This window comes from Boleophthalmus pectinirostris, unplaced genomic scaffold (genome assembly GCF_026225935.1).
Source record: "Boleophthalmus pectinirostris isolate CB_2022bp ecotype Guang Dong unplaced genomic scaffold, ASM2622593v1 HiC_scaffold_1, whole genome shotgun sequence".
NCBI classification, from domain to species: domain Eukaryota; kingdom Metazoa; phylum Chordata; class Actinopteri; order Gobiiformes; family Gobiidae; genus Boleophthalmus; species Boleophthalmus pectinirostris.
Window position 1 is genome coordinate 6,916,117 of NW_026570970.1, and position 27,625 is coordinate 6,943,741.

General features: G+C 44.3%; 1 protein-coding gene across 1 annotated transcript in view; it reads left to right on the forward strand.

Annotated features, from left to right (window-relative positions):
- The window catches only part of ttn.2 (titin, tandem duplicate 2), a 206,363-nt gene that overhangs the window by 152,349 nt on the left and 26,389 nt on the right, over positions 1-27,625 (forward strand). The window contains 25 exon segments of the mRNA XM_055148379.1: positions 41-2,045; positions 2,186-2,873; positions 2,974-3,238; positions 3,336-3,662; positions 3,746-4,030; positions 4,138-4,437; positions 4,508-4,810; positions 4,897-5,172; positions 5,243-5,542; positions 5,616-5,918; positions 6,002-6,301; positions 6,383-6,670; positions 6,752-7,054; positions 7,142-7,444; positions 7,516-7,821; positions 7,914-8,201; positions 8,294-8,584; positions 8,674-8,961; positions 9,041-9,628; positions 9,718-9,822; positions 9,897-10,094; positions 10,172-10,468; positions 10,573-11,160; positions 11,254-11,556; positions 11,651-27,624. Of these exon segments, the coding sequence (XP_055004354.1) occupies positions 41-2,045; positions 2,186-2,873; positions 2,974-3,238; positions 3,336-3,662; positions 3,746-4,030; positions 4,138-4,437; positions 4,508-4,810; positions 4,897-5,172; positions 5,243-5,542; positions 5,616-5,918; positions 6,002-6,301; positions 6,383-6,670; positions 6,752-7,054; positions 7,142-7,444; positions 7,516-7,821; positions 7,914-8,201; positions 8,294-8,584; positions 8,674-8,961; positions 9,041-9,628; positions 9,718-9,822; positions 9,897-10,094; positions 10,172-10,468; positions 10,573-11,160; positions 11,254-11,556; positions 11,651-27,624 (25,472 nt within the window).

Below are 27,625 nucleotides of genomic sequence, written 5' to 3' on the forward strand. Positions count from 1 at the left end.
ATATTGTGTAATTGACATTCTCTGTGCCTTTGTATTTTAGTGCCGCCCATTCTGGAGGTGGATGTGAAGCTCACTGAAGGTATCATTGTGAAGGCTGGCACCACTATCAGGCTGCCTGCTATCATGAGAGGTATCCCTGTTCCCACTGCCAAGTGGAGCATTGAGGGAGAAGAGATCACAAGTGCAGGCAATATCAAGATTGACACTGACAACTTCTCCACTGTGCTCACCATTAATGAATGCACCAGAAACCACACTGGAAGCTATCTACTCACTGTGTCCAACCCAGCTGGAACAAAGACCGCAGCCCTAAACGTGACTGTTTTGGACGTTCCAGCAGCTCCTATTGGACCTGTGAACATCTTGGAGGTCTCTCCTGATGCTATGATGATTGAGTGGCGTCCACCGAAAGATGACGGTGGCAGTCCAGTCACAGGTTACATTGTAGAGAAGAGGGAATCCAACAAGGAGACTTGGGGAGGTGTGAGTTCTGGCAGCTTGGCCACTCAACTCAATATTACCCGTCTGCAAAAGGGAGTGGAGTATGTGGTCCGTATTCGGGCTGAGAACAAGATGGGTGTTGGTGCTCCACTGGAGAGCAAACCCACAGTGGCTGAGCACACCTTTATGCCTCCTAGTCCCCCGGGTAAGCCCAACGTATCTGATGTGGCTGAGGATGCTGTCACTTTAGGATGGACCATGCCTCTGGCAGATGGTGGTAGCCCAATCCATGGTTACATCGTTGAGCGCAGGCACAAAGGCGGAAAGTGGATTCGTGTGAACAAGACACCTCACAAGGACCTTAGGTTAAGAGTCCTGGGTTTGTTTGAGGGCAATCAGTATGAGTTCAGAGTGTTTGCGGAGAATATTGCTGGCTACAGTGGACCATCTCCTATTTCTGACCCATGCGTACCTTGCAGACCCATTGGTGTCCCAAGTGCCCCTATCAACCCCAAAGTGAAAGACTACAGCAAAACCACTGCCGACTTGGTTTGGATGAAACCTTCTAAAGATGGAGGCAGTCCAATTTTAGGCTACACTGTGGAAATGAAGAAGGGTGACAGTGAAGAGTGGAAGAAGGTCAACCTGGATGATTTAATTAAGTCCTGTGTGTATACAGTGAAGGGCCTGGAGGAAGGCGTGACATACAGATTCAGAGTGTTTGCCTCAAACATGATCGGAGATGGAGAGGTCAGAGAGATCCCAGAGTCTATCACAGCTCAGGATATCCTCATTCCTCCAGAGATTGAGATGGATGATACATGCCGTGAGCGTGTCACTGTGCGTGTTGGACACAACATCAACATCACAGGCTACATCAAGGCTCGTCCTGATCCCGAAGTACTCTGGAGCAAGGAAGATACTGTCCTGGAGAACAGCAAGCGTGTAACCATCACCCAAAATCTGCCTGTGGCTCATATTAGGATTAAGGAGGCTACAAGGAATGACCATGGCAAATATACTCTGAAGGCATCAAATGAAGGCGGTGAAGCATCCTGTACAATTACAGTCAATGTCCTGGATAGACCCAACCACTGCCAGAACCTCCACCTGACTTATGTCACAAAGAACTCCTGCATGATTAACTGGGAGGCCCCTCAGGACAACGGAGGCTCTGAGATCACACATTATATTGTTGAGTGCCGTGAACCCAGCATTAGCGTATGGACCATGGTCTCTTCTTGCTGCACTAATCGCAAGATTAAAGCCAAGCTCATGGAGGGCCACGAGTACTTGTTCCGTGTTTGTGCTGCAAACAAGGTCGGACCTGGACCCACTACTGAGACCAAAACAGCTCTTTTGGCTGCTGACCCCCTGCAAAAGCCTGGCGAGCCTGAGAACTTCAGAGTCACGGACATTGGTAAAAACCATGTCTATCTTAGATGGAGGAAGCCCGACTATGATGGTGGAAGCCCTAATATCTCGTACAACCTTGAGTGCAAAGCTGCTAATGCTGAAGAGTGGGAAAAACTCAATACCGGCATCCTCACTGACACCTTCTTCTTGGCAGACAATCGTGCTGAGAACCAGACTTACAGCTTTAGGTAAGTTGCATTAATATTTTTTCAAAATAATTACAGAAGTACGGTTTAGAAGTGCAGTGCAAATAGTTTCTGTACTACTCAATAAAAATCACTTGAAATACCATGTTATTTTATTCTAAAACCATGTTTAATTGTTCCAGGGTGCAAACTGTTGGCGAGGGAGGTGAGAGTGGTTGGGTGAAACTTGACAACATTTTGGTGAAGGAGGAGATCCAGAAGCCTGTCATTGATCTGAAGTTGTCTGGAACCCTGACTGTCAAGGCCGGTGAGTCTGTCAGAATCGAAGCTGGCTTGAGAGGCAAACCCCAACCTGAAGTCAAATGGGTCAAGGATAAGGCTGTGGGCGATAACCCCAGAATGAGCTACGAGACTGGGGCCGACTACTCTAAGTTCCTCCTGACCAAATCCAGAAGAACTGACACTGGAAAGTATGTCATCACCGCCACCAACTCCGCCGGTACCTTCACCGCTTATGCCAATGTGAATGTGCTGGACATCCCAGGACCAGTCAGGAACCTCAGAGTCACTGGCATTGGACCAGACAAGTGCAGAGTGGTTTGGGACGGCCCAGAGGACGATGGAGGCTGTGAGGTAGACAGCTACATTTTGGAGAAGTGTGAGACCAGAAGAATGGTCTGGTCCACCTACTCTGCCTCTGTGGTCACGCCTTATTGCAATGTTACCCGTCTGGTGGAAGGCAATGAGTACATCTTCAGAGTGAGGGCTGAGAACAAGATGGGAACTGGCCCAGCTTTGGAGACCAAGCCGGTGACAGTCAAGACTCAGTTCAATAAGCCTGGACCTCCTGAAGCCCCAGAGGTCACCAAGGTAAACTTTTTTTACATTTAGATAAATCTGCTTCTATAAAGCAAATATTTTTACACCATTTATCCTCATTCACTCATTTCATGTTTTCTGCTCCGTTAAGGTGAGTAAAGAGGAAATGACAGTGGTATGGGCTCCTCCAGAGAACGATGGTGGAAAGTCCATCACTGGTTATATCCTGGAGAGAAAGGAAAAGAGGGCAGTGCGCTGGGTTCCTTGTAACAAGAGTCCTATTTCTGAGAGGCGTATGAAAGTAACCAACCTGATCCCCAACCATGAGTACCAGTTCAGGGTGAAGGCTGAAAATGAAGTTGGCCTTGGTGAGCCAAGTAAACCCTGCAGGCCTGTTGCTGCCAAAGATCCAATTGGTGAGTTTTCAGCTTGTTTATAACAAATTTTAAATAATATGATTTTTTTTTAAATGTTGATTATTTTCATAATTGTGGTTATCATTTTAATTTCCAGAGCCCCCAGGCCCTCCTGCTGGACTTAAAGTGGCTGACAGCACCAAGACCTCCATTACTCTGGGTTGGTCCAAACCTGTCTATGATGGTGGAGCACCTATTATCAACTACAGTCTGGATATGAGACTGAAGAGCGAGGTTGACCCAGAGAAACCCACAGAAGGCTGGAAGAGGATTGATACCCATGGCCCGCTGGTTCTCACCGAGTTTACTATCAGTCAGCTTGATGAGAAACAGGAGTATGAGTTCAAAGTCTCTGCACAGAACCAGGTGGGCTGGGGACGGCACGCATACCTAAAGGAGGCTGTATCTCCCAAAGAAGTCCTGGGCAAGTATTGCGTTTCAGTGATTAGTTTTAAAACTTTCTAAATAGCTGCAGCCATTTAAAGTGTGCTGATTATATGATTACAGAGGCCCCAGAGATTGACTTGGATGCAAGCCTGAGGAAAGGCTTGGCTGTTAGAGCTGGATGCCCAATTAGGCTCTTTGCTGTAATCAGAGGTAGACCTGCTCCTAAGGTCACATGGAAGCGCATGGGTGTAGACAATGTTGTGCGCAGAGGTCATGTGGATCAAGTAGACACCATGTCCTTCCTGGTCATTCCTGAAAGCACAAGAGAAGACTCAGGAAAATATTCTCTGACACTGTCAAATTCAGCTGGAGAGAAGGCAGTGTTTGTTCGCGTCAAAGTACTTGGTGAGTTTTTTAATGCGATGCAAAGTCATTTCCAGGACATACATGCTTCAATACATAAGATCAGATCATTGAATAAATGCTGATTCTTGGACATCTGTATTTTAAAGATACACCTGGACCTGTTGGTGGTTTCGAGGCTACTGATATCACAAAGACGACTGCGCAGCTATCCTGGCTGCCACCAGAGAATGATGGTGGAAGTCCCATCACTAATTACATTGTTGAGAAGCGTGAAGTTGACAGAAAGACTTGGACCAAATGTACTGAGGACCACAAGAAGCCTAGTTTCAAAGTTACCAACATGACACCTGGAATTGAGTACTACTTCAGAGTTATGGCATGCAATAAATATGGCATTGGTGTTCCTCAAGACTCACCGAAATCCTACTTGGCTGTTGATCCTATGAGTAAGTCTTAAAGTACATAAGTATTAAACTGAAACCTATTGTTCTTATCTAACCTTTGCCCACTGTGCAGGTGAACCTGATCCTCCAAAGAAGATGGATGTGCTGGAGATAACCAAGAACAGTGCCACATTGGGATGGTTGAAACCTCTCAGAGATGGAGGATCAAAAATCAATGGTTATGTGGTAGACTACCAGGAAGAGGGAGCTCCCGAGGACAAATGGACACCCTATTCAGTGGTCAAAGATCTGACGATTGTGGTGGTTGGCCTGAAGGAAGGAACCAAATATAAGTTTAGAGTGGCAGCTAGGAATGCAGTGGGAGTAAGCTTGGCTAGAGAGGCAGAGGGAGTGTTTGAGGTGAAAGAGCAGCTCAGTAAGTAGTATGCACCTTTTAAATGTAAAGTCATTAAAAATATAAACTATAGTATTTAGTAATATTGAATATTCTTCTTTTCTCAGTGGCTCCAAAGATCATCATGCCTGACATTGTTACTGTTAGAGCTGGATCTAAATTGGTGGTTGAAGCCATTGTTGCTGGAAAACCTGCTCCATTCTGCAAGTGGAAGCAGGGCAATGAGGATGTTCTAACTTCAGATCGTCTGCAAGTTGTAAAGACACTGACAACATGCACACTCATTATCAAGAATGTGACAAGACAAGACAGTGGCTACTACAGCCTGTCAGCTGAAAACAGCACTTCCAAAATTAACCAGATTCTCAGAGTCACTGTCATGGGTCAGTCTTAAACTTATTTTTTAGCATTCACTTCATTGTTCCTTCAGTTGACCTGTGCCCTTCTTTGCAGACTTGCCTGGCCCACCTGAGGGTCCTCTAGAAATCCTTGAGCGGGATATTGATGCCTGCACACTGCAGTGGAACTCACCGCAGGAAGATGGTGGCAGCCACATCACCAACTATATTGTTGAGAAGTGTGATGTAAGCCAGGGTGACTGGGTGACCGTGTCCACCGCCTGCACCAAAACTGAGTTCAGAATGACTAAGCTGACTCCTGGCAAGGAGTATGGTTTCAGAGTACGTGCTGAGAACAGATTTGGCACTTCAGAGCCTATCTATTCTGAGAGGATCATTGCTAGATATCCATTTGGTGAGTCTAAAAGTACATTTATACATGAAGTCTTTTATGGAGTCTAAAGCTGAATGATGTTTGTTTCTTTCAGATCCTCCTAGTGAGCCTTTGAACTTGCAGATCAATAAAATCAATAAGGACTTTGTCATTCTGTCATGGGAGCGTCCTAGCAGCGATGGCGGCAGTCCACTCATTGGATACTGTGTTGAGAAAAAGGAAAGGAACAGCATTCTTTGGGTCAAGGCTAATGAGTCTGTGGTCAAAGCCACTCAGTACACATGCACTGGCTTGATGGATGGCTTGGAGTACAGCTTTAGGGTTTCTGCACTCAACATTGTTGGACAGGGCAAACCTTGCAAACAGACAGACTTTATTACTGCCAGAACTGCTGTTGGTGAGCAAACAACTTAACAGGTTTTACACTGAATTGAACAATATGCTCTTTGTCTTACATTGTATCCTTTTCTCTACCCTCAGATCCACCTGGTAAACCTGAGCCCATGGATGTGACCAAGAGCTCAGTGTCACTGGTCTGGGCCAGACCTAAACATGATGGTGGTAGCAAGTTGATTGGATACTTTGTAGAATACACAAAGCTTCCAGAAGAGAAATGGACACGCTGCAATGCAAACTGCATGAACATCCAGACTGAGAGCTATGTGGTGTCAGGCTTGGAGGAAGGGCAGCAGTACCAATTCAGAGTCATTGCTAAGACTGCCATCAACATTAGCATGCCATCTGAACTCTCAGATCCTATTCCAGTCATTGCAGAGAATGGTAAGAATAAGTGAAATCGCTGAATGTTCAAATGTTATGATGAGACATGCAGTACTAAAAATGTATTTCTTTTCTGTGCAGTTCCTCCTCGTATTGAGTTGGGTGTCAACATGAAAAATTTGATCATTGCAAAAGCAGGTGAGAATGTATTCCTGGATGCAGAAGTGTTTGGTAAACCCTTGCCCAAGGTGAGCTGGAAGAGAGATGGTGCACCTCTTATTCTTGCGGAGGGAATGAAGATGAAGCAATTGAAACATGTTCATCTGCTTGAGCTGTACTCGGTCACCAGAAAGGAATCTGGAGACTATACCATTACTGCTGAAAACCAAAATGGCTCCAAGTATGCCACTATCAAAGTCAAAGTTCTTGGTAAGTGGTTCTACCTCAAAGCTCACTTAATACATATTCAAAAATGATAACTGCAAGTAATAACATCTGTCACCTTTGCAGACAAACCAGGTCCTCCAGCTTCAGTGAAAATTGCAAAGGTGTTTGCTGACCGTGTAAAAATACGTTGGGAGCCACCAAAGGCAGATGGTGGTTCTGAGATCACCAACTACATCATTGAGAAGCGTGAGACCAGCAGAGCCAATTGGGCCCTTGTTACTTCCAATATTCATGGTCACATCACTGACTGCTCTGTGGAGAAACTGATTGAAGGTCATGAGTATCAGTTCAGAGTCAGTGCTGAAAACCAATATGGAGTCGGAGATGCCATTATGACTGATGGCGTCATGGTGAAGAATCCCTATGGTATATTACTGATAATACTTTTTAATATATTTACAGACACATAATGCATCTTTATTTACATGCAACCTTCTTTATCATACATTTTAGATGTTCCTGGTCCTTGTGAGCCACCTGTAATTACCAACATTACCAAGGATTCTATGACAGTGAGTTGGAAGGCACCAGCTAATGATGGCAAAGCGGCCATCCTTGGATACCTGGTTGAAAAACGTGAAGCCACTGAGCTCACCTGGGCTAAGGTTAACCGTCGCCCAGTGATTGACAGGACTATCAAAGCTACCCAACTGACCGAAGGCTCAGAGTATGAATTTAGAGTTATTGCCATTAACAAGGCTGGTCTGGGCAAACCCAGTGATGCATCGAATGCTGCCCTTGCAGTTGACCCAGTCTGTGAGTATAAATGTCAAATAGCAATTTCTGTCACGGGTTATCAATTTTAACACAATGTCTCTGTCCCCTAGATCCTCCTGGTCCACCTGCTTTCCCTAAAGTCGTAGACTCCACTAAGAGCTCTATCAGTCTTAGCTGGACCAAACCAGCTTACGATGGAGGCTGTGAGATTATTGGTTATTTAGTGGAATGTAAGAGAGCTGATGCTGAGGACTGGAATAAATGCAATGTTCCTAAAAAACTTCAGGCTACTAAGTTTGTGGTGACCGGTTTGATGGACAACACAGAATACCAGTTCAGAGTGATTGCTGTTAACAAGATTGGCAACAGTGAGCCAAGCGATGTCCCTGGAAATCACATGCCTAAGGATATTCTGAGTATGTTTTTCTTTGTTTTTTTTTCCTTTTAACGTGGCCTTGCCAAATGCCCCAAAATGTCTTGATTAACAAATTGTCTGTTACTTTTTTAGTTGCTCCTGATGCTGAGCTGGATGCTGACCTAAGGAAAGGCCTTGTTCTCCGTGCTGGTGTCACCATGAGATTGTACGTCCCTCTTAGGGGCCGCCCAGCACCCAAGGTGACCTGGTCCAAGGTAGATGGCAACCTTAAAGAGAGACGCAACGTGCTGATTAAGACATCAGAGTGGGACACATTGCTCATGATTGAAGATGTGAACAGATATGATGCTGGCAAATATGTCCTGACTCTGGAAAACAGCAGTGGAACAAAGAGTTTCACCATTGTTGTCAAGGTCAACGGTAAGCCTTTACAGGAAGAGTATGCATACAGACAATGTTATAACATGTTCTGTAGACTTGAATTACTAAAACTCTAAAATCTTTATGCTTAGACTCTCCTGGACCACCTACAAACCTCATTGTGAAGGAGACATCCAGAACTCATGCCTGGATTACCTGGGATGCTCCTCTTATTGATGGTGGAGGCCCAGTCAAAAACTACATTGTGGAGAAGCGTCTTGCAGAGAGAAAAGCCTGGACCTGTGTGGCAGCAGATTGTCCTAAACCCTCATTTAGGATTATGAACTTGGAGCCAGGACAAGCGTACTGCTTTAGAGTACTGGCTGAGAATGCCTATGGAATCGGAGAGGGCATTGAAACAGCTGGAAGCGTTCGGGCATCAGGTAAAGGGCACTAAAGTGTACTTTTGAAAATGAGAAAATTTCTTTCATTGTAAGTTTATTTAATTGCATTTAATTTATTTCCACCACAGAGAGACCTGGACCAGTTAGTGAGTTCAAAGCCACAAAAACCACTAAGAATTCAATTACACTGGGATGGAAAAAGCCCATCAGTGACGGTGGCAGCTTTGTAACTGCTTACATCTTGGAACAAAGTGAAGGCGAGGACAAATGGAAGGAGATCTTGAAAGGCAAAAACACCTCACACAGCATTAATGAGCTGTCTGAAGGCAAGGAGTACTTGTTTAGAGTCAAGGCTCTCAATGAGTCAGGAGAAGGACCACCGACTGACCTAACTGTTGTTGCCAAAGATCAATTTGGTGAGAAAACAAACCCTACTCTTGCATCGGTTCTGTTTTAATACAAATCTATATTTATTTTTATGTTTTTCTGTTTTAGTTCTTCCTGACTGCAACTTGAGCAGTCTGCATGATGGCTGCTGTGTGGTTAAGGAGGGCAGCACCACACGTATCAACATCCCACTAATTGGCATTCCTCAACCAACTGCCACCTGGAAGAAGGGAGATGTTGGCATTGGAGAAACTGGACACATGTGTATTGAGGCATCCCCAGGTGTAACTACTTTGCTTATCAGGGACTGCCAGAGGGGAGATGCTGACACATACTCCATTCATGTCAGGAACAGTGCCGGAACCAAAGACTGTAAATTCCAACTCAAAGTGGTTGGAAAACCTGGTATCTGCACAGGTCCCATTAAGTTTGATGAAATTACAGCAGATGCAATAACACTGGAATGGGCACCACCTAAAGATGACGGTGGTGCTGAGGTGTCCAACTATATTGTTGAGAAGAGAAGAACAACAGATAATAAGTGGGCCACAGTGGCTTCTGCCATCCAGAAGACCACTATGAGGGTGGTCCGCTTGCATGATGGCATTGAGTATATCTTCAGAGTGTTTGCTGAAAACAAATATGGGGTTGGAGAGTACCTGAGGTCAGACCCTGTCATTGCCCAGCATCCATTCAGTAAGTATTGTACCTGTCAGTTTTTATGGGTACTTAATGGCTATTTGTTTTTCATGTATAAATCTGTTATAACCTTTTTGCACAAATAGATGTGCCTGAGGCTCCTGCTCCTCCAGAGATTTTGAGCATTCGTCATGAGTCTGCTATTCTGAGTTGGACAGACCCAAAAGACACTGGTGGCTCCCCAATAACTGGTAACATCCTGAAATTAATCTAAGCTATGCATATGCATATTAGGTCTATTTGTTGATCCAATTTCTTTCCTCAGGCTATCATGTGGAGTTCAAGGAAAGAAACAGTCTAATGTGGAAACGGGCTAGTAAAACTCCTTTGAGAGTGAAGGAGTGCAGAGTCACTGGCCTTATTGAAGGTCTTGAGTATGAGTTCAGGGTGATGGCTATGAATATGGCTGGCATTGGAAAGGCAAGCAAGGTGACAGAGGCAGTTGTTGCCTTGGATCCTATTGGTAAGTAACTAGTTATTAATTAGAATGATTAAAATGTGGAAGGATGAACTTGGTAATCTGCATCTCTGTTTTCTCAGATCCTCCCGGAAAACCTGAAGTTATTAACATCACCCGCAGCACTGTCACTTTGATCTGGACTCCTCCCAAATATGATGGAGGCTACAAGTTGACTGGCTACATGGTGGAGAAGCTTGAGTCTGGTGGAAAGACTTGGCTGAAGGCCAATCATGTTAACATTCAAGGTTGTGCCTTTACCGTAACTGATCTCACTGAGGGATCACAATACCAGTTCAGGATCAGAGCTAAGAATTCTGCTGGCGCAATCAGTGTACCATCAGAGCCAACGGAGTCTTTGACATGCAAGGATGAGTATGGTAGGTTACTGACACAAAATGTCATAATGTAAATATTGTGCTATCTGTATGCTTGAATTTTATAAAATGCACGTACAATGAAATTTACATTTCATACCCTGCAGAGCCACCAACCATCACAATCGATCCAGATATGAAGGATGGAGTATCTGTCAGGGCAGGAGACACAATTGTGATTACTGCTTCCAAGATTGTTGGTAAACCTCCACCTACTTCTGCCTGGTCTAAAGGAGGACGTGAGCTGAAGAACTCAGAAGTTGTCGCCATCACTACCACCCCTACCTCTTCCACAATTGCTATCAAGTATGCTAGCAGGAAGAACACTGGAGACTATGTCATCACAGCAAGCAATCCATTTGGAATTAAAGAAGAGCATGTAAAGGTTAAAGTCCTAGATAACCCTGGTCCACCAGGTCCAGTTGAGGCCAGTAATATTTCGGCTGAAAAGTGTACATTGACTTGGCTTCCACCAGAAGAGGATGGAGGTAGTTCCATTAAGTCCTACATTCTTGAGAAGAGGGAAACCAGTCGACTGCAATGGACCAAAGTCGCTGAAAACATAATGGACTGTAGATTTGTAGTCAGTAAACTAATCAAGGGCAATGAGTATATCTTCAAAGTGTCTGCTGTAAATCAGTATGGTGAAGGAGATTCAAGCCAGTCTGCTCCAGTGAAAATGGTTGACAGTTACCGTAAGTTAATAATGTTGTTATGATTATATTTTACTTGATCAGGAATTTTGGATTCTTTTTTAAATTTATAACTCCTCTTTGCTTTTTTCACAGGCCCACCTGGTCCCCCATCAGTCCCAGAGGTTGATAATGTTAGCAGGAATGCGGTTACCATTTCATGGAAGAGACCGGTCCAGGATGGAGGAAGTGACATAAGAGGCTATTGTGTTGAGAGGAAAGAAAAGAGAGGAATGAGATGGGTCAGAGCATGTAAAAGAACAGTCCCTGACCTGCGCTTCAAGGTGCAAGGCCTGAGCGAGGGAGTTGAATATGAGTTCAGAGTCACAGCTGAAAACAAAGCTGGATTTGGGGAGCCTAGTGAGCCATCACGTCCTGTTATGACCAAGGACATTGTCTGTAAGTGATTATACACACTGTAACAGATTCTAAATAAAATATGGTTCATAATATTAATAAATAAGACATCTGAACTGGATTTTTTTCTTCACAGATCCACCAGGTCCACCATCCAACCCCAGAATTGTGGAGACAACAAAAACCACAGCTTCCTTTGCTTGGGGTAAACCCCATTATGATGGTGGTCTTGAAGTAGAAGGATATATTGTTGAGTACAAGAAAGAAGGCCATGACGACTGGGAGACCGAGACACAATATCCAATTAAAGTAACAGAATATGTCATTGGAAAACTGCAAAAAGGAGGCAAATATCACTTTAGGGTAAAAGCAGTTAACTCTGAAGGCACAGGAGAACCGGCAGAAGTTGAGAAAGTAACTGAACTGGTTGACCAGGAGTCACTGCCAGACTTTGAGCTGGATGCTGAACTCAGAAGAACTCTGGTAGTCCGTTGTCGTGCTTCAATTCGAATGTTTGTTCCCATTAAAGGTCGCCCAGTTCCTGAGGTAACCTGGAGCAAAGACGACACCAACCTTAAAACAAGGGCCCATATTGACACCACAGAGTCATACACATTGCTTGTCATACCCGACTGCACACGATATGATGCCGGAAAGTACAATCTCTGTCTTGAAAATGTTGCTGGAAAGAAGACAGGCTTTGTAAATGTCAGAGTTCTTGACACACCAGGACCACCAGTACACCTTAAACCAAGAGAAATAACAAAGAACAGCATTACCCTCCAATGGGAGATTCCTATTATTGATGGAGGTTCAAAGATTCACAATTATATTGTTGAAAAGAGGGAAGCCACCAAGAAAGCATATAATGTTCTGAGCACTTCATGGCAAAAATGTTCTTTCAAGATACCTGACCTGGAGGAAGGAGCTTATTATTATTTCCGTGTCTCCGCTGAGAATGACTTAGGTGTGGGTGAGCCAGCAGAAACACCAGAGCCAATCAGAGTCTCTCAAGCACCTTCTCCACCGGAGAACTTGTATGTTACGGATGTCACTGCAGATAGCGCAAGTTTGTCATGGACCAAACCCCTGCATGATGGAGGCAGTTTGATAACAGGTTATGTTATTGAGTATCAAAAGAAAGACACTGATCAGTGGGTCCATGCGACAACTATCAAGGCACTGGACTACACTGTCCCAGATTTGATTGAAGGAGCAGAATATACTTTCCGCATCATGGCTGTCAATGCATCAGGCAGAAGTGACCCACGTGAGAGTAGACCAGCTGTTGTTAAAGAGCAGACCTCTGCTCCATCCTTTGACATGCGGGCAGTGTACCAGCAGACTGTTATTGCTAAAGCCGGAGATCGTGTCAAGGTAGAAATTCCTGTTCTTGGTAAACCAAGACCTGTGGTTACCTGGAAGAAGGGTGATGTTGTGCTCAAGGAAACTCAAAGAATTAATGTTGAAACGACACATACATCTACTATTCTCAACATTGGAGAGATCAAGAGAAGTGATGGAGGCCAGTATTCTATGACTGGAAAGAATCTGCTGGGTACAGTAACAGAGACCATTACAGTACTGGTCCATGATATTCCTGGTCCTCCAACTGGTCCTATTAAACTGGATGAGGTCTCATGTGACTATGTTCTCTTGTCCTGGGAAGCACCAGAGAATGATGGAGGAGTTCCAATCAACAACTATATTGTAGAGATGCGTGAAACTACTGGCTCTGGTTCTTGGATGGAATTGGCAGCCACAGTTATTCGCACTACATTCAAGGCAGCAAGGCTCACAACTGGAATGACGTATCAATTCCGTGTTAAGGCTCAGAACAGATATGGTATTGGACCTTGTATTGTGTCAGAACCTGTTGTAGCAGCATATCCATTTGATGTGCCAGGTCAACCAGGAACTCCTGTAGTTACATCTTTCAACAAAGATTCCATGACACTGAGCTGGAATGAGCCATCTTCCGATGGAGGCAGCCCCATTCTTGGTTACCATGTTGACAGAAAGGAGAAGAATAGTATCCTTTGGCAGAGAATAAGCAAAGCTCTTGTTGTTGGAAATATCTTTAAGTCCACTGGACTTGTTGATGGAATTATATATGAACATCGTGTTACAGCGGAAAACATGGCTGGTCTGAGCAAACCAAGCAAACCCTCTGAGCCAATTTATGCCTTGGATCCAGTTGACCCACCAGGCAGGCCTGTGGCTCTTAACATCACCAGGCATGAGGTGACTGTCTCTTGGACCAAACCAGAGGGAGATGGTGGATTTTCCATCACTGGATATACTGTTGAGAGGCGGGAGCTTCCCAATGGACGCTGGCTCAAGGCCAACTTTAATAATATACTTGAAACTATTTATACTGTCAGTGGTCTAATTGAAGATGCAACTTATGAATTCCGTGTGTTTGCCAGAAACTCAGCTGGTGCTGTTAGTGCTCCATCACAGTCATCTGAAGCAATAACTTGCAGAGATGATATTGAAGAGCCTAGACTTGATGTTGATGCATCTTACAGTAGCAATGTTGTTGTATTGGCAGGAGAGGTCTTCAAACTGGAGGCCAATGTAACTGGCAGGCCTATCCCTTCATTGGTATGGACCAAAGAAGGAAAAGAGCTTGAAGACACAGCAAAGATTGAAATCAGGTCAACAGACTTCCACACAACTCTCATTAACAAAGATTCCCTCAGAAGAGATGGTGGTGCTTTTACTCTAACAGCAAGCAACCCTGGTGGCTTTGCCAAGTTTACATTTAATGTAAAGGTGCTTGATAGACCTGGGCCCCCAGATTCTCTTACAATTACTGATGTAGCTGCTGAGAAATGTGTTCTTAATTGGCTGCATCCAAGTCATGATGGAGGTGCAAAGATTGAGTACTTTATCATCCAGAGACGTGAAACCAGTAGGCTGGCATGGACAAATGTTGCCACAGATCTCCAGGCTAACAGGTTCAAAGTGACAAAACTTCTAAAAGGCAATGAGTACGTCTTCAGAGTCATGGCTGTTAACAAATATGGCGTGGGTGAACCTGTGGAATCTGAACCCATCATTTGTGTTAATCCATATGTGCCAAGTGATGCACCTTCACAACCAGAAGTCACCACTATCACAAAAGACTCTATGGTTGTGTGTTGGGAGCGACCAGAACATGATGGTGGAAGCAGAATTAACACCTATATCATTGAAAGAAGAGATAAGACAGGGATGCGATGGGTAAAGTGCAACAAGAGGACTGTAACAGACTTAAGATTCAAGGTTTCTGGTCTTACACCTGGCCATGAGTATGAATTTAGAGTATTTGCTGAGAACAATGCTGGTCTAAGTCAACCCAGTCCTTCCAGTCCATTCTACAAAGCTGTTGACACCATCTTCCAACCAGGACCACCAGGAAATCCAAGGGTCCTGGATACAACAAAGTCCTCAATTACTCTGGCATGGAACAAGCCTGTATATGATGGTGGTTCTGAAATCACTGGATATGTTGTGGAGACTTGTCTGCCAGAAGAGGATGAATGGACAATTCAAACTCCCAAGAAAGGATGGACTGCTACCTCCTTCACAATAACCAACTTGAAAGAAAATCAGGAATATAAAATTAACATCTGTGCTACTAACTGTGAGGGAGTGGGAGAACCTGCTGCTGTGCCAGGAACACCAAAAGCGGAAGACAGATTGCTTGCTCCAGAAGTTGAACTTGGAGCAGAGTTGCGCAAAGTTGTTTGCATAAGAGCTTGTAGCACACTCAGACTCTTTGTACCTATCAAAGGAAGACCAGCACCTGATGTGAAATGGGCAAGAGAACATGGAGAATCCCTGGACAAAGCCAACATTGAAGTTACCCCATCTTTTACTACTCTTCAGGTTGAAAATGTTGATAGGTTTGATGGTGGTAAATATACAGTCACTGTCGAGAATGCCTCAGGAAGCAAGACCGCTTTTGTTAATGTCAGAGTGCTTGATACCCCAGGTGCACCTCAAAATCTCTTAGTTAAAGAGGTTACAAGAGACTCTGTGTCACTTGTTTGGGATGCCCCTCTTATTGATGGTGGCTCACGAATTCGCAACTATATTGTGGAGAAACGTGAATCTGCCAGAAAAGCATACTCCACAGTGTGTGCAAGCTGCCACAAGTCCAGCTGGAAAATTGGAGAGCTTGAAGAAGGAAAAACCTATTTCTTCAGAGTCTTGGCAGAAAATGAATATGGCATTGGACTTCCTGTGGAAACACTGGAACCTATTAAAGTATCAGAGAAGCCACTGCCTCCTGGCAAAGTTTCCCTTGTGGAAGTGACAGGAACCAGTATCACTCTAAGTTGGGAAAAACCTGATCATGATGGTGGTAGCAGAATCACAGGATATATTGTAGAAATGCAGGGTAAAGGAAGTGACAAATGGACACAGGTCATGGTGGTGAAGTCCACTGGGGCTGTTGTCACTGGCCTTACTCAAGGAGAGGAATACATGTTCCGAATTTCAGCCACAAATGAAAAAGGGGTTAGTGATCCACGTCCCCTGAATGTCCCTGTTGTTGCTAAAGACTTGGTTATTCCACCTACTTTCAAAATGATCTTCACCACCTTCAGCGTGCTTGCAGGAGATGATCTGAAGATAGATATACCTTATGCTGCGTGTCCGATGGCCACTGTTACATGGCTCAAAGATGGGGCTGTCCTGAAAGAAACTACAAGAGTTAATGCTGAAGCCACAGACAAAAACCTCAAATTGGTCATCAAGGACTCTTGCAGAGATGATGTGGGAACATACACTATTAAATTACACAATACAGCTGGTGATGCATCTTCAGACATTAATGTAGTTGTGCTTGATAAGCCTGGTCCACCAACTGGTCCCATCAAAATGGAAGAAATCACATCAGACAGTGTGATTTTAACCTGGAATCCTCCAGAGTATGATGGTGGTTGTGCTATAAACAATTACATTGTTGAGAAGAGAGACACATCTACAACTAACTGGCAAATAGTCTCTGCCACAGTGGCACGTACAACTATTAAGGCTGCCCGCCTGAAGACTGGATCAGAGTATCAGTTTAGAATTGCTGCAGAAAACCGATATGGAAAGTCATCTGCCCTCCTCTCTGAAACACTTATTGCACAATATCCATATGAGGTGCCTAGCCAACCACGTTCCGTAACCGTACAGTCTGCAACTAAAGAGAGCATGGTTATTTTATGGGACGTACCCAGCAATGATGGTGGAAGCAAGATTCTTGGATATCATGTAGAGCTAAAAGAAAGAAATAGTCTCTTGTGGGTGAAACAAAATAAACAAATTATCCCAGAAACTAGATTTAAGGCAGTTGGACTTGAGGAAGGTATTGAGTATGAATTCAGAGTCTATGCTGAAAATATTGTTGGTCTCAGTAAAGCCAGCAAGGTCAGTGAGTTGCAAGTAGCTAGAGATCCTTGTGACAGACCAGGCAAACCAGAGGCTGTTATTGTCACCAGAAATGCTGTAACACTCAGATGGACCAAACCTGAGTATGATGGTGGAATCAAAATCACAGGCTATGTCGTTGAAAAGAAAGAAGGTGAAGGCCGTTGGATGAAGGCTAGTTTCACAAACATCATTGAGACCGAGTTTGTTGTCTCAGGTCTTACTGAAGATCAAATTTATGAGTTCCGCGTTATTGCAAGAAATTCAGCAGGTGTCTTTAGCTTGCCTTCAGATTCAACTGGAGCTATTACTGCAAAGGATGAGGTGGATCCACCTAAAATTGACTTGGAAGCTAAATACTCACAAGCTGTTGTTGTAAATGCTGGAGACACATTCAAGCTTGAGGCTTCAGTTTATGGTAAGCCCGTGCCCTCTATCTTCTGGATAAAGGAAGGACAAGTGATTACTGAAGCAGCTCGCTTGGAAATCAAAAACACAGACTTCTTAGCCTGTATTGTCGTAAAAGAAGCCATTCGAATTGACGGAGGACAGTACACATTGCTTGTTAAGAATGTAGGAGGAGAAAAATCTGTTAACATTAATGTTAAGGTATTGGACAGGCCAGGTCCTCCGGAGGGCCCCATCTCTATATATGGTGTTGCAAATGAAAAATGCTCTATTGCATGGAAATCACCCTTACAAGATGGAGGCAGTGAAGTTTCCCATTACATTGTAGAGAGGCGAGAGACCAGCAGGCTGGTTTGGACTGTAGTTGAACCTAAAGTTCAAACCCTCAATTTGAAGATTACTAAACTTGTTCCTGGTAATGAGTACATCTTCAGAGTAATTCCAGTCAACAAGTATGGAATTGGTGAGCCCCTGGAATCTGAGCCAATGATTGCTAGAAATCCATTTGTTGCTCCAAACCCACCAACAGAGGTAGATGTGTCTACCATCACCAAAGATTCCATGGTAGTTACATGGGAGAGACCAACCAACGATGGTGGCAGCGCAATCCAAGGATATGTTGTTGAAAAACGTGACAAAGATGGTGTTAGGTGGACCAGGTGCAACAAGCGTACAGTCAGTGAACTGCGATTTAGAGTGACTGGACTCCTTGAAAACCATAGTTATGAGTTTAGAGTTTCTGCTGAAAATGCTGCTGGTGTTGGGACACCAAGCCCAGCAACAATCTACTTCAAGGCAGTGGATCCCACATTCAAGCCAGGCCCACCAAACAACCCAAAGGTTGTGGATTCAACCAGATCTACCGTTTCTCTCACCTGGGGAAAGCCCATCTATGATGGGGGCTGTGACATTCAAGGATATATTGTGGAGGCTTGCAATGGAGCATCTGATGAATGGTTTATGTGCACTCCTCCAGCAGGAGTCCCTGAAACTAAGTTTACAGTAACAAAACTTCTGGAGAAACATGAATACACATTCAGAGTCTGTGCAATCAACAAAGTTGGGGTTGGTGAGCAAGCCAATGTTCCTGGTAAAATTCTTCTTGAAGAAAAGCTTGAGGCTCCTGATCTTGATCTGGATGCTGAAATGAGAAAAATGATTAATATCAGGTCTGCCTGTACTTTGAGACTATTTGTTCCTGTGAGAGGCCGCCCTGCTCCTGAGGTGAAATGGAGCAAGGCTGATGGTGAGATTAAAGAGACAGCCCAGATTGACAATACGGGTACCTACGCTTCTCTTGTGATTGAAAATGTTGATCGATTTGATAGTGGCAAGTACATTCTTACAGCAGAAAATGCCAGTGGAGTCAAGTCAGTTTTTATCAGTGTAAGAGTACACGATTCTCCAAGCCCTCCAACCAACTTAATTGTCAAAGAGATCTCTAAAAATTCTGTGACTCTTACATGGGAGCCCCCTCTTTTGGATGGTGGTGCCAAAATTAAACATTATATAGTTGAAAAGCGTGAAAGTACACGAAAGGTTTACTCTCCTGTCACCACCTGCAACAGGATGTCATGGAAGATTGAACCTCTTCCAGAGGGTGGAATCTACTTCTTCAGAGTTTCTGCTGAGAATGAGTATGGTGTTGGTCTTCCTGCAAAAACATTAGAGCCGATTAAAATATCAGAGAAGCCTCAGCCACCGGGCAAAGTAAGTCTTGTTGATGTTACAAACAGCACTGTCACCCTCACCTGGGAAAAGCCTATCCATGATGGAGGTAGTAGGATAAATTGCTATGAAGTTGAACTTGCACCTAAAGATAGTGAAGCCTGGTCTGTCTGTGCTGCTGTAAAGGGAATTGAGACAACAGTGACAAACCTTTTGAAGGGAGAAGAATATCAGTTCAGAGTTGTTGCTGTTAATGAGAAAGGCAAAAGTGACCCCAGACAACTGGTTCAGTCTGTTGTGGTGAAGGATCTTGTGATTGAGCCTGCTGTTCGACCTAAAGTCAGTACATACCATGTCCAGGTCGGGTATGATCTCAAAATTGAGGTTCCAATTGCTGGTCATCCAAAGCCAACGATTACCTGGACTAAAGATGGCACTGCTCTGAAACAAACTACCAGAGTCAACGTTACAGACTCAGTACATCATACAACACTTACTATAAAGGATGCTACAAAAGAGGATGGAGGCATGTACAGCATCAATGTTGCCAATAACCTGGGCTCTAAAGATGCCTCAATTGAGGTGATAACGCTTGACAAACCGGGTCCTCCAACAGGCCCTGTCAAGTTTGAAGACATCAGTGCTGAAAGTATCACACTTAACTGGGAACCACCCACATATACAGGTGGCTGTCCAATTTCCAACTATGTAGTGGAGAAGAGGGACACAACCACAGTAAACTGGGTGGTTGTATCTGCTACTGTGGCAAGAACAACGCTTAAGGTTTCAAATTTGAAGACTGGGGCTGAATACCAATTCAGAATCTATGCAGAGAACAGATATGGAAAGAGTTATGCGATTGATTCCGAACCTGTCCTTGCACAGTATCCTTTCCAGGAACCCGGTCCACCTGGAACACCATTTGTGTCATCATACACCAAGGATTACATGGTAGTTGAATGGCACAAACCCCCATCTGATGGTGGAAGTGCCATCTTGGGCTACCACTTGGAAAGAAAGGAGAAAAACAGCATCCTCTGGACTAAGATCAACAAGATTCTTATCCAAGATTGCAGATTCAAGTCTACACCCCTTGAAGAAGGCATTGAGTATGAGTACAGAGTATATGCTGAGAATATTGTTGGAATAGGAAAATGCAGCAAAGTCTCTGAAGTATGTGTTGCTCGTGACCCATGTGATCCCCCAGGCCGCCCTGAGGCTATAATTGTCACCAGGCACTCAGTTAAACTGAGATGGACAGCTCCAGTATATGATGGTGGAAGTAAGGTTACTGGTTATATAGTGGAAAAACGTGACCTACCTGAAGGAAAATGGATGAAGGCTAGCTTTGCTAATGTCATTGAACATGAATTCACAGTCACAGGATTAACAGAAGACTGTAAATATGACTTCAGAGTTCTAGCCAGAAATGCTGCTGGTGCTGTCAGCAAACCTTCTGAAAGCACAGGAGCCATCACAGCCAAAGATGAAGTTGAACCACCAAAGTGTGAAACTGATCCTATGTACAACCAAACACTTGTTATTAATGCTGGTGAAACATTTGTGCTGGAGGCCAGTGTAGAAGGAAAACCTGTACCAATTGCTCAGTGGTTTAAAGGAGACAAGGAAGTTGAAAATTCAGCAAGAGCTGAGATCAAAAATGAAGATTTCAAGGCTGTTTTGGTTGTCAAGGATGCCATCAGAGTCGATGGAGGACAATATACATTGGTCTTAACCAATGTTGCTGGAACCAAGACAGTTCCCTTCAGTGTCAAGGTTTTGGACAGACCAGGTCCATCAGAGGGGCCACTCACAGTGAGCAATGTCACAGAGGAAAAATGTTCTCTGTCATGGCTCCCTCCCAGACATGATGGTGGGGCTAGCATTTCTCATTACATTATTCAGAAGAGAGAAACCAGTCGCCTAGCATGGACTGTTGTTTCAGCTGATTGTGGAGCAACTATGTTCAAGGTTACCAAACTTCTGAAGGGCAATGAGTACATCTTTAGGGTCATGGCTGTGAACAAATATGGTGATGGTGAGCCTCTTGAGTCGGCACCAGTTATCATGAGAAATCCATTTGTTCCTCCAAGCTCACCCACTGAGCTTGAGATCACTAACATCACAAGGGACTCTATGACTGTTTGTTGGAATCGACCTGAAAGCACTGGAGGAAGTGAGATTGTTGGATACATTGTGGAAAAGAGAGACAGAGCTGGAATCAGATGGACCAAATGTAATAAACGCAGAGTAACAGATTTGCGTTTCAGAGTGACAGGATTGACTGAAGACCATGAATATGAATTTAGATTATCTGCTGAAAATGCAGCTGGAGTTGGCAAACCTAGCCCCGCCACTCCCTATCTCAAAGCATGTGATCCCACCTTTGAACCCGGCTGCCCAGCCAATGTCCATGTGGTCGATGTCACCAAAGACACTGTCACTGTTGCTTGGCAAAGACCTATCTATGATGGCGGTTGTGACATTCAAGGATATGCTGTTGAAATTACCAAAGCTGATGAGGAAGAATGGACAATTTGTACACCACCATCGGGTGTTCCTGCTACTAAATTCACCATCCCCAAGCTGACTGAGCACCAGGAATATAAAGTCCGTGTCTGTGCCATCAACAAGTTAGGTATTGGTGAGCCAACTGAACTCCAAGGAGTGGTAAAACCGTTGGAAAAGATTGATGCCCCTGAGGTGATACTTGATTCTGAACTCAGGAAAGGAATTGTTGTCCGGGCAGGAGGCTCCATGAGAATATGCGTCCCATTCAAGGGCCGTCCAACTCCTGAAATTAGCTGGTCTAAGGAGGGCGGAGAACTTCCCACTAAAGTACAAATAGAAACAGGCGAGGATTACAGCCAGCTTTCTGTTGACATCTGTGATAGAGACGACGCTGGGAAATACATCCTCAAACTGGAAAACAGTGCTGGCACCAAAACTGCTTTTGTTTCTGTTAAAGTTCTAGATACTCCAGGAGCACCCGTTAATCTCACAGTGAAAGACATTAAGAGGCAAAGTGTGACCCTAACTTGGGAACCACCCATCATTGATGGTGGTGCAAGAATCAAAAACTACCTTGTTGAGAAGCGTGAGTCCACCAGAAAGGTGTTTTCTAATGTGGACAATAAGTGCACCAAGACAAGTTATCGCATCACTGGGCTTACTGAAGGAACTGTCTATTACTTCAGAGTATTGGCTGAAAATGAATTTGGAGTGGGGCAGGCAGTTGAGACAGAGAGCTCAGTTAAATGTTCTGAACCTCCTCTACCTGTCGGTAAGGTGGCTTTGACTGATGTGACCAAGACCACAGCTACACTTTCCTGGGAAAAGCCAGATCATGATGGAGGTAGCAGGATTATGGGTTACTATATTGAGATGCAGCCTGTTGGATCAGAGGAATGGGTAGTTGCTGCCACAACAAAAACTTGTGAAGGCACTGTCCTTGGCCTCAGTGCAGGGCATGAATATCTCTTTAGAGTTTCAGCCTTTAATGAGAAAGGTAAGAGTGATCCTAGGGCTCTTGCTTCACCAGTCACAGCAAAGGATGTCACAGTTATGCCTGGCTTTAAGATCAGATACAGCACTTACAGTTTGCAACAAGGTGAGGACCTAAAGATTGAGATCCCCGTGCTGGGACGCCCTACTCCCAAGGTTGAATGGAAAAAGGATGGTCACTCTCTTAAAGAAACCACCAGATTAAATGTGTCAAGTACAGCCACTTCTACTAAGCTTCTTATCAAGGATGCAAATAGAGAAGACTCTGGAAAATACAGTCTTACAGCTACAAGCTCTATTGGAACAACTACAGAGGAAATAACAGTTATTATTCTTGATAAACCTGGTCCTCCCACTGGTCCTGTTAAAATTGAGGAGGTGAGCTCTAACTATGTCTGCCTTTCCTGGGAGCCACCAGAGTATACAGGAGGTTGCCAGATCAACAACTACATTGTAGAAAAGAGAGATACAACAACAACAGCCTGGCAGATTGTCTCTGCTACAATTGCCAGAACAACTATCAAAGTAACTAATCTGAAGACTGGAGTTGAATATCAGTTCAGAGTATCTGCTGAGAACAGATATGGAAAGAGTCCTGCTATTCTTTCACCTTCTGTAATTGCACAGTATCCATTCACTGAGCCAGCTGCTCCAGGTACACCAGTTGTTTCTGCAGCAACCAAAGATAATATGGTGGTAGAATGGAAACCTCCTACTAACAATGGAGGTAGTCCCATCTTGGGTTATCATTTGGAGCGAAAGGAAAAGAATAGTCTAATGTGGACTAAACTCAACAAGCTGCTTATTCCTGAACCTCGTTTCAAAACAACAGAGCTGGAAGAGGGCATTGAGTATGAATTTAGAGTTTATGCTGAAAATATTGCTGGACTTAGCCCAGCAAGCAAGGTCTCTGAAAGCACAGTTGCAAGAGATCCATGTGACCCACCTGGCACTCCTGAAGCTATTGAAATTACCAGAAACCATGTGACACTTAAATGGACTCGACCCCAATATGATGGAGGCAGTGCTATTACAGGCTATATTATTGAGAGGAAGAAGTATCCAGATACACGGTGGATGAAAGCCAGCTTTACCAACATCATTGATACTCAGTTCACTCTCACCGGTCTCACTGAAGATTGCGTATATGAATTTAGAGTTGTTGCTAGAAATGCTGCTGGTATCTTTAGCCGTCCTTCTGAGAGTACTGGAGAAATAACTGCCAAAGATGAAATCGAGGCCCCAGAAGCTAGTATGGATCCAAAGTTCAAAGATCTAACTGTTGTCCATGCTGGAGAGTCATTTGAAATTGATGCTGATTACAGTGGCAAGCCACTACCAGAAGTTATTTGGCTCAAAGATGGAAAGGAGATTGACCAAACAACACCAAGAATGGAGGTTAAGACCACACTTACACGTACTATCTTGACAGTAAAAGAGTGTATCAGAGTGGATGGAGGTCATTTTACTCTCAAACTGGTCAATGTGGGTGGAGTTAAAATGATTCCAGTAAATGTTAAAGTCTTAGACAGACCTGGTCCTCCAGACGGGCCACTGGAAGTCAAGGGAGTAACAGCTGAAAAATGTTATCTGCACTGGAACCATCCTTCACATGATGGCGGAGCAAGCATCTCCCATTATATAATTGAAAAGAGAGAAACCAGTCGTTTGTCTTGGACCATGGTAGAACCAAAAATTCAAGCCATCAGCTACAAAATTACCAAACTTCTTCCTGGAAATGAATATATTTTCAGAGTCACAGCTGTGAATAAATATGGTATTGGAGAGCCACTTGAATCAGAACCTGTAATTGCCCGCAATCCCTTTACCACCCCCAGTGCTCCCTCTACCCCAGAAGCTGGTGCCATCACCCGAGACTCTATTGTGCTTACTTGGGAAAGACCAGAAAGTGATGGAGGAGCAAGCATTGAAGGATATGTGCTTGAAAAGCGTGACAAGGATGGCATTCGATGGACAAAATGCAACAAGAAGAGGTTGACTGATTTGAGGTTCAGATGCACTGGTCTAACTGAGGGCCACTCATACGAATTCCGCGTTGCAGCTGAAAATGCTGCTGGCATTGGAAAGCCCAGTGCACCAACTGAGTATATCAAGGCTTGTGATGCAACATATCCACCAGGCCCCCCTAATAACCCTAAGGTCACAGACCATTCCAGCACAACTGTCTCCCTGTCATGGAGTAGGCCTATTTATGATGGAGGGGCATCCATCACCGGATACATGGTGGAGGTGAAGGAAGCAACAGATGATGAGTGGGTTACCAGTACACCATACACAGGAGTTCAGGCTACAAACTTCACTGTCAAGAAACTGAAGGAGAATGCAGAGTATAACTTCCGTATTAGCGCTATTAACTGTGAAGGTGTTGGCGAGTATGTGGAATTGCCTGGCACCGTAATTGCTGCTGAGAAACTTGAGGCTCCTGAAATTGAGCTTGATGCCGATCTGAGGAAAATGGTGAACATCCGTGCTACTTCAACACTCCGTTTGTTTGTGACTATTAAAGGAAAACCTGAGCCTGAAGTGAAGTGGTCCAAGGCAGATGGTACATTAAATGAGCGTGCTCAGATTGAAGTCACAAGCTCCTACACAATGTTAGTCATTGAGAACGTTGACAGGTTTGACACTGGAAAATATGTTCTGACTCTTGAGAATCTTAGTGGTTCAAAATCTGCCTTCATCAATGTGAGAGTACTCGACTCACCCAGTGCACCAACTAATCTGGCAGTTAAGGATGTGAAGAGAAGCTCTGTTTCTCTCTCCTGGGAGCCTCCCCTCATTGATGGTGGAGCTAAGATATCACACTATATTGTGGAAAAAAGAGAACAGAAAAGAATGGCTTTCACTAGTGTGTCTACAAATTGTGTGAGGAACTCCTTCATTATTTCTGATCTACAGGAGGGTGGCAGGTATTATTTCCGTGTGCTTGCTGTGAATGAGCTTGGAGTTGGCCTGCCTGCATCCACAGAGCAAGTCAAGGTTTCTGAGGCTCCTTTGCCTCCTGGCAAAATTGTGGTAGTTGATGTGACTCGTCATACTGTTACACTTTCTTGGGAGAAACCTGATCATGATGGAGGCAGCAAGATCACCAGCTATATTGTAGAGATGCAACCAAAGGGAGATGACAAATGGACTGTTTGCAGTGAATCAAAAGCACTAGAGGCTACTATTGAGGGACTAACCGCTGGGGAAGAATACTCTTTCAGAGTCACGGCTGTCAATGATAAGGGCAACAGTGATCCTAAGCCTTTGGCTAGCCCAGTTGTGGTGAAGGACATTACACTTGAGCCTACCTTTAACATGCTTTTCAGCACTTACAGTGTGAAAGCAGGAGATGACCTGAAGATTGATGTACCATTTAAGGGCAGACCTCAGCCAGAAGTGTCTTGGAAGAAGGATGGTCACACTCTCAAACAGACAACAAGGGTCAATGTTGTCAATTCTAAGACCTCATCCAAAATCTTTATCAAGGATGCAACCAAGGAGGATGTAGGAAAGTATGAGATCACATTAACCAACTCAGTTGGTACTAAGACAGCTGAAATCTCTGTTATAATCCTTGACAAGCCTGGACCACCTAGCAACATTAAGGTGGATGAGGTGAGCGCTGATTTTGTCTGTCTCTCATGGGATTCTCCTGCTTATGATGGTGGCTGCCAGATTAACAACTATGTGGTGGAGAAGAGAGACACTACCACAACTTCATGGCAGATAGTGTCTGCCACAGTTGCCAGGACATCCATTAAGGTCACACGTCTAAACCAAGGAACAGAATACCAGTTCCGTGTTGCTGCTGAAAATCGTTATGGCAAGAGCCATTCCATTGACTCCGCGCCTGTTGTCGCTCAGTATCCATTCGAGCCACCAGGCCCACCTACCAATCTTCATGTTGCCACTGCAAGCAAGTATGGCATGCTTGTTGTGTGGGGAAAACCTGCTAGTGATGGTGGTAGTCCAGTTACGGGTTATCACATTGAATGCAAAGACCAAAGTAGCATCCTATGGACAAAAGTCAGCAGAGGCTTGATAGCTGAAAATCAGTTTAAGATGACTGGAATTGAAGAAGGCCTACTCTATCAGTTCAGAGTTTATGCAGAGAACATTGCGGGCATTGGGCCAGCTACTAAGCCTAGTGAACCAGTGGCTGCCAGAGATCCATGCCAGTCACCAAGGAACCTTAGGGTCACTAATATTACTAGAACTACTGTTTCCCTCTTCTGGGAGAAGCCTGAATATGATGGTGGGGTCAAGATTACTGGCTACATTGTTGAGCGTAGAGAACTTCCAAATGGCCGCTGGTTAAAATGCAACTTCACCAACCTCCAGGATACCTTCTTTGATGTCACAGGTCTTACAGAAGATGTCCAATATGATTTCCATGTTATTGCCAAGAATTCAGCAGAGCAGTTGAGTGCGCCATCAGAAAACACAGGGCCTGTCACTGTCAAGGATGACGTAGATCCACCCACAATTACCATGGATGATAAATTCAGACAACTTGTTGTTGTTAAAGCAGGAGAGATTATTCAAATTGACGCTGAAATTTCAGGACGACCACTTCCACTTGTTTCTTGGTCTAAGGATGGTAAAGAAATTGATGCTAAGGCCAGATGTGAAATTACATCCACTAATTTTGCAACCACCCTTGTAGTCAGAGATGCTATTAGAAAGGATTCAGGCCAGTATGCTTTAACACTGCACAATGTGGGTGGAACAAGGTCTGTGGCTGTAAACTGCAAAGTTCTTGACAGACCCGGACCTGCCTCAGGTCCCTTAGCGGTTTCAGGCCTCACAGCAGAGAAATGCACCATCACATGGGGACCCCCTCAAGAAAATGGAGGCGCTGAAATCATGCATTACATTGTGGAAAAGCGTGAGACCAGTCGTCTTGCATGGACTTTAGTCTATAATGACATGAAGGCCACAACCTGTAAAGTGACCAAACTGCTTAAAGGAAATGAGTACATCTTCAGAGTCAGAGGAGTGAATAAGTATGGAGATGGTGAGCCCCTTGAGAGTGATGCCGTCAAAGCTATGGATCCATTCACTGTTACTGCTCCTCCTACTAATGTCCAGGTCACTGCAGTAACAAGTGAAGCCT